This window comes from Pseudochaenichthys georgianus, chromosome 3, assembly GCF_902827115.2.
Source record: "Pseudochaenichthys georgianus chromosome 3, fPseGeo1.2, whole genome shotgun sequence".
Lineage (NCBI taxonomy): Eukaryota > Metazoa > Chordata > Actinopteri > Perciformes > Channichthyidae > Pseudochaenichthys > Pseudochaenichthys georgianus.
This window is the reverse complement of record NC_047505.1, coordinates 30923491-30930275: the sequence shown is the minus strand read 5'-3', so window position 1 is coordinate 30930275 and position 6785 is coordinate 30923491. Positions and strand designations below refer to the sequence as shown.

The window sequence follows — 6785 nt, the reverse complement described above, 5'->3', positions numbered from 1 at the left end:
TAGACCCCCTTTAAGTGTAGCCAGGGGCACGAGCAAAATCCTCCATGGAGGTTGGGTGTTGCTGCTGTGAATAAGGCCGACTATGGGTGCCGATGGGCGGACGGTAAAGCACCGCAAAGTAGACCCCCTTTAAGTGTAGCCAGGGGCACGAGCAAAATCCTCCATGGAGGTTGGGTGTTGCTGCTGTGAATAAGGCCGACTATGGGTGCCGATGGGCGGACGGTAAAGCACCGCAAAGTAGACCCCCTTTAAGTGTAGCCAGGGGCACGAGCAAAATCCTCCATGGAGGTTGGGTGTTGCTGCTGTGAATAAGGCCGACTATGGGTGCCGATGGGCGGACGGTAAAGCACCGCAAAGTAGACCCCCTTTAAGTGTAGCCAGGGTCACCCTGCATGCGTCGTCAAATGTGATTGAAATGGACAGATTCCTGTACATTTCAATCACTTTTAATGGGAGTCGTCAGTATATGGAGCTTAACCCATAATTCCCGGACGTTCCAGGCCGAATTTGGAAGCTCATATGCGGCCTGCCATGCGCCTCCATCCGTGGAAAGCAAAAAAAAGTAAAGAAAACGGTCAATTATATGTTAAAATAATCAAAAATGAAGTTTTTGAAAATTCTTGAAAAACGGCTAAGTGCCAACGGGGGAGGGGGTCAAGTCTTCGGCGCTTCGGAACGAAGCCCCGGAGACTTTTGCACTCCCCCGTTGCAATTTACAACGGAGAGGGGAAACGAGAGCTCCCCTCCTCCGTCCAAAAAATTCATTCATCTTTTCCAAGCTACCATCTGCACGAAATCGGAAACCCGGTTTTTGAGAGCACTTAGAAAAAAACGAGCTATTTTCACATGATGGGGAAATCATGGAGGAATGTATCCGCCTCATGAGCACTTTGGATCGGATGAAATTGTTGCCTGGAGGACCCCCAATCATGGTTCTCACAAAACTTTAAGTTTTCAAACTGGTGTCTGGAGGAATGCAAGGGGAGTTGTCAGGGGACTCTACCCGCCTCAAGAGGCACTATTTTGGGATACATTTTATCCATTTTCACCCCTTTTTATGGTTCTTCCAAAAAGTTAACTTAGACTTTTTCCGACTCTGGAGAAAGGTAGGGGGAGTTGTCAGGGGACTCTACCTGCCTTTTGGAACACTATTTCCGGATACAATGTATCCATTTTCACCCTTTTCTCTGGTTCTTCCAAAAGTTGACTTAAACTTTTTCCCACCCTGGAGAAAGGTATGGGGAGTTGTCAGGGGACTCTACCTGCCTTTTGGAACACTATTTTCGGATACAATTTATCAATTTTCACCCTTTTCTCTGGTTCTTCCAAAAGTTGACTTTAACTTTTTCCCACCCTGGAGAAAGGTATGGGGAGTTGTCAGGGGACTCTACCTGCCTTTTGGAACACTATTTTCGGATACAATTTATCCATTTTCACCCTTTTCTCTGGTTCTTCCAAAAGTTGACTTGTACTTTTTCCCACCCTGGAGAAAGGTATGGGGAGTTGTCAGGGGACTCTACCCGCCTTATGGAACACTATTTTGGGGTACTTTTTTCCCATTTCACCCCTTTTTTCTGGTTCTCTGGTTGTGGCGGCCTCGCCCTGGCCGTCCACCCTCTGGGTACCTGACTCCCCTGCCTCCTCCGGGGGGGCAGTTGAGAGGGGTTCAATGCCTCCCCGGAGGATACTGTTATCCCGGCAACCCGCCAGCAGATGAAAAGACCCACCCCTCCGCCTCTCCACCTCTTCTGAGGGACGAGGGAACCGCGCGGGGGTCTGCTGGAGGCTACTGCCGGGTGCTCCGTCCTGCGCCTCACCGGGACCCTGACTCCAGCACGGTGTGGCGGCCTCGCCCTGGCCGTCCACCCTCTGGGTACCTGACTCCCCTGCCTCCTCCGGGGGGCAGTTGAGAAGGGTTCAATGCCTCCCCGGAGGATACTGTTATCCCGGCAACCCGCCAGCAGATGAAAAGACCCACCCCTCCGCCTCTCCACCTCTTCTGAGGGACGAGGGAACCGCGCGGGGGTCTGCTGGAGGCTACTGCCGGGTGCTCCATCCTGCGCCTCACCGGGACCCTGACTCCAGCGCGGTGTGGCGGCCTCGCCCTGGCCGTCCACCCTCTGGGTACCTGACTCCCCTGCCTCCTCCGGGGGGCAGTTGAGAAGGGTTCAATGCCTCCCCGGAGGATACTGTTATCCCGGCAACCCGCCAGCAGATGAAAAGACCCACCCCTCCGCCTCTCCACCTCTTCTGAGGGACGAGGGAACCGCGCGGGGGTCTGCTGGAGGCTACTGCCGGGTGCTCCGTCCTGCGCCTCACCGGGACCCTGACTCCAGCGCGGTGTGGCGGCCTCGCCCTGGCCGTCCACTGTGCGCCCTCTGGGTCGTACCCGAAACTGTCGGGTATCCTTTGGGAGAATCAGACTCTGGAGGAACGTGAGGGGAGATTACAGGGATCTCTGCCCGCCTAACGAGTGCCTAAATGGGACACCGCACCATGATGCAAATGAAAACAAACACTGATTTGAAAATAAGCTGAGTGCGTCTTTCGTGAGTCTTTTCACGCTTCCTTCCTTCCACGATTCTGGTGACATTTCCCGGTACCGAAATGCTCAAGAATACAGGTCGGATGGCGGTCCGTTGTCCGATCTGCAATAGCTCCTACCGTGCCCTGAGCAAGCACCTACAGAGGAACCATGGTGTGCGTAACTTGGATGAAAGAAAAATTCTGCTGTTGTTGGCCAACGGACGGACCAACATTAGGCTCCATCCCTGTACCATTCTGGGATGCGAGTACCACGGCACAAGGCTGGATCGCCACTTGGCCAGAGACCATGTTGAGCTGGCCCGGGAGGAACTACATGTGGTTCAAAATCAAATGAAAATGACAGTGGCCAAGAAGGAGCTTTATGAACTCCGAATGACAAACCCCACCATAGAAATGATTACCGCTTGGGCTGTTGACACGGTGGCAGACGACGATATACTGTCACAACCTCCACCCTTGTCCCCGGTGAATGAATGTGACAACCCGGACTGCAAAGAATGGAGGCTGGAGGCTAACGCAGTGAGGGCTCAGCGGGACATATATGCTGCTGAGGTGAAATCCCTGCGCTGCAAGTTGCAGCAGAGGATAAAGGACAAGCGACAGAGGATGGATCAGCGGGCCGGGGACATGCCCGCGTTCGATGGGGAGGAACGAGAGCGGGTCATTCTGAAGAAACGACCCCGACCAGAGTCGACACCAACGAGGCTGTCCAAGTCGAAAGGTCCCTCCTGCAGCAAGTCTCCCATTCCTGCCTGCAGCACGTCTCCCATTCCCGCCTGCAGCACGTCTCCCATTCCCGCCTGCAGCAAGTCCCCCACTGGCTCTCACACCCATTCATCCAGCTCCTCAGAGCCTGCATCCATCCATACCGAGGCCTCGTCAACCTCCCCTCCCATAAATTCCCCCTGGTTCCGGGGCAGGGGCCGGAGAAATATAATGCGGGACATAACATTCCCACGGATCATGGGTAAGTGTTTTGGCTATGTGACACATGCAGTTTCTGTAACACATCATGTGTTGTCATTAAAGTACTGTTTATATTTCACAGAGGAGTATCTGCAAGGATACCGGGAGCATTATGCAGGTATCGACCCACCAGTGAGGCTCCAGGAAAACACAGTCTCCAAACTAAGCAGAGTGAAGTCGTTCCTCAGTTTCATGGCACACGGTTTCAATCGCCTGTCTGACTGGCTCTTTTTGAGGGATCTCAAGAGGATACGCGGGTGGTCCCGGAGCCTGATGAAGTCAAGCCTTCAGGTCACGACCTCCGACTTCTACATCAAGAATATATCACACTTTCTCAAGTACATGGCCGACACACCGTGCAAGGGGAGCAGGCTCAGCCAAACCGACATGATTTTAATCAAACGGGAAGTAGTTGCCATCCTGAAGTCCCTGAAGAGAAAAGTACTTATCCACCAGATGCAAGTGAAGCGTGACAAGATGGAAGGTCTGCCGAGCCACAACGACCTAATGACATGCTTGACTTCGACCACCACTCGCATCCCTCAGCTCCTGGATGTGATGGCCAGCAATCCGACTACCGCGACCCGGACACTGCTCTATGGGTATATGACTCTTCATTGGAGCTGCATTTATGGCCACCGTCCGGGGGTCTACTCCAACATGACCAACGCCGAGGTCCGAAAGGCGGATACAACTGGCACTGCCTTCGGCTACCTGGTTCATGTGAGTGCTATTAATCAATGTATTTATTCTGGCAGTTATATGCATGATTGACATTGTATTGACACTCTCTATCTCTGTCATAACAGGTAAGTAACCACAAGACGGCCAACGCGTTCGGGGAGGCGCAGCTGTACCTCACCGTAGAAGAATTTGGATGGATGAAGAGGTGGCTGGAAATTAAGGGTACGCTGACCTGCACCCAGAGCCGTTACTTTCTGTACACAGAGGGGAAGAACCCGTTCAGGAAGCTTGCCTACTCCCTGAGGTTGGCATGGGCTGATGTGGGGCTCCGCAGTCCCATTAACTTCACCGACCTCCGCACAGTCCACGCCGATAATGCGAAGAGGTTTCAAGACAAAGGCAACCGCCAAAGAGTGAGTGATTTCATGTGTCACAACACTGCAACTGCGGACAAATTTTACGCGAATAATCCTTCTTTGAAGGAGGCTGCGGACATTCGGTTGCTCTTCACAGAGTCACTTCAAGCAGCGGCGGCGGCATCGACAGCAGCAGCAGCGGGAAATGAAGACACTTTTGCGGGTATTGACATCGACAGTGACAACTCTGGAGAGGAGCACAGCCCGGCTCCCTACCAAGACTCCCTACCAAGACATGTCCCGAAGAGGGACCAGTCACTGGCCGAACACAACCCCTCAGACATGGGTGAAGAGAGGGTGCCATACTCTGCCCCAACTTCACCCACTGTTGCCAGTGATCAACTTGTAAATATGCAGTGTGTTGTTGTAATCAGTCCCCTTGTAAATACGTTATATCCTGTTTGAATGTATTTATTACTGTCAATATTACTGTAAATAAAGTTTGTTAAAATTACTAAGTCTTCTGTTTTTAAATCCCACTATGGGTTTTCTTCTTTTAAGATCCCCAGGGGCACGATATTCTGGTTCTGGTGGTAGCATGTAGGTGTTTAGTCCGAGTGAGGAGTGCTCAAGTGTGGGATGATTTGTAAGGTAGAAGAGGGTAAAAAAAGTTAAAGTGTGAACCTCCAGCAGGGCAGGTGGTGCTGTGAAGAAGGCCGACTATGGGTGCCGATACCACAGTGGTCAATACCACTAATGCCCCTTTCACACCAGCGCCTTTTCAGCTCCGGCTCGGAGCTAGAGCCTGAAAAGCGCCGGGTTTTCCTGTTCACACCGCAGCGGCGCCGGCTCTTAGCTCCGGAATCCGCTTCATTTCCAGCTCCAAAACATTGTCGGTCCAGAGGCAAGAGCTTTGGAGCTAAGAGGCGACGTCACTTACGTCTCTCTTACGTCGAGGCGTGCAGGAAACTAAACCCAACTCCCCTGAACATGGGTCGACTATCATGCCTGCCTACAAGCAGTGTGCTTATAAACACACTTTATAAAGTCAGGCAACACTAACCAGGCTTCGTGTGATTCTGTTTATTTGTACCTTACTTTGACCATCCGTTCACTGTTATCGATCATTGTGGAGAGAGGCAGACGTGTTGTTTTGTATTATTGCAGCTATCGGATGCAAGTAGTCAGTTTAGCTTCGGTTGCTATGCTAACATCACCCGTTTTATACCAGAGAAACTTTCATAACAGCGTTGTGATACCAAACAGCGTCAATTCAGACTGACACACATTCACTTAGGCTAAGGGGAACTGGGGATAAGCATCAGCTGCTTGTGTGAGTCGGACAGTGAATACTTTAGAGCGGCCGCTGCAGTGTGAGCTAACCGGGAGCTAACGGGAGAATAAACTCCCGTGGAAGAGCAGCCAATACTGCAGCGGTCGGTAAATTCTGCAGAAACACATTAATAAACAATGAACCACGGCACTCTGGAGCAAAGTATAAGGTTGGAGAAGTCGTTATTCAATTTATTCTGGCTTCATGTGATTAAAAGCAACACGATCATCGACCCGACGCAGTTGTTGTTGTTGTTGTGAGCGCCGTAATGGCTGCCGTTGGGGAGCAAATCAGCGATGTAAACGGTGACGTCATGACGCAGCAGGGGCAGCTCTGGAGCGCCAGTGGGCGGTGTGAACAGAGCGGGAGCTGAAAAGGGAAACCGGAGCTGAACCAGAAAAGCTCCCGCTCGGAGATAGAAACTGAAAAGCGCTGGTGTGAAAGCCGCATAACAGTCTATTTCCTTAAAATGGTACATATCGATGAATCTATATTTTCATCTTCAGGTGATTACATCTGCATAATGTCCCTGTACAATAAGATTCAAGCATTTTGTAATCCAGTGAGGAAATTCAAGAACAGTAAAGATTGATTGATTAAACAACACTAAATAAAATGTTAGTGCTTTCTTCAAACTCAGACTCTGCTGCGGCTGTACCTCAAAGACAAAACAATTGTCTTATGATCTTTGTTGAACAAGGTCTGATTGTCCTGTACATGTACAATGTGGGGTATTTTTAAATACTTTACTAAACCACATTCAATACTATGTTAGACACAAGTTAGTTATTACTCACATATCAAAGTCTTTTCATCTCCAAGATGGAAGAATAGCTGGGTGCTGCCTGGAGAGACTGATGAGGGACACAGGCTGGCGTCAGCAGCTTTCCACACAAAGC

At 51.0% G+C, this 6785-nt stretch overlaps 1 protein-coding gene across 1 annotated transcript; it reads left to right on the top strand.

Moving 5' to 3' along the window:
* Positions 1-1212: 1212 nt before the first annotated feature.
* On the top strand, positions 1213-5067 carry LOC139433260 (uncharacterized). Its single transcript, XM_071202189.1, has 3 exons — positions 1213-3514; positions 3596-4236; positions 4323-5067. The coding sequence occupies exons 1-3, from the start codon at positions 2608-2610 to the stop codon at positions 5016-5018; spliced, it is 2244 nt and encodes a 747-aa protein (XP_071058290.1). The 5' UTR covers positions 1213-2607; the 3' UTR covers positions 5019-5067.
* Positions 5068-6785: the final 1718 nt, after the last annotated feature.

Excerpts from the sequence above, each read along its gene's own strand:
- LOC139433260 (XM_071202189.1), top strand. The coding sequence starts at position 2,608 with ATGCTCAAGAATACAGGTCGGATGGCGGTCCGTTGTCCGATCTGCAAT. Across the intron at positions 3,515-3,595 it reads AACATTCCCACGGATCATGG|AGGAGTATCTGCAAGGATAC; the intron begins GTAAGTGTTTTG and ends TATATTTCACAG. Across the intron at positions 4,237-4,322 it reads CCTTCGGCTACCTGGTTCAT|GTAAGTAACCACAAGACGGC; the intron begins GTGAGTGCTATT and ends CTGTCATAACAG.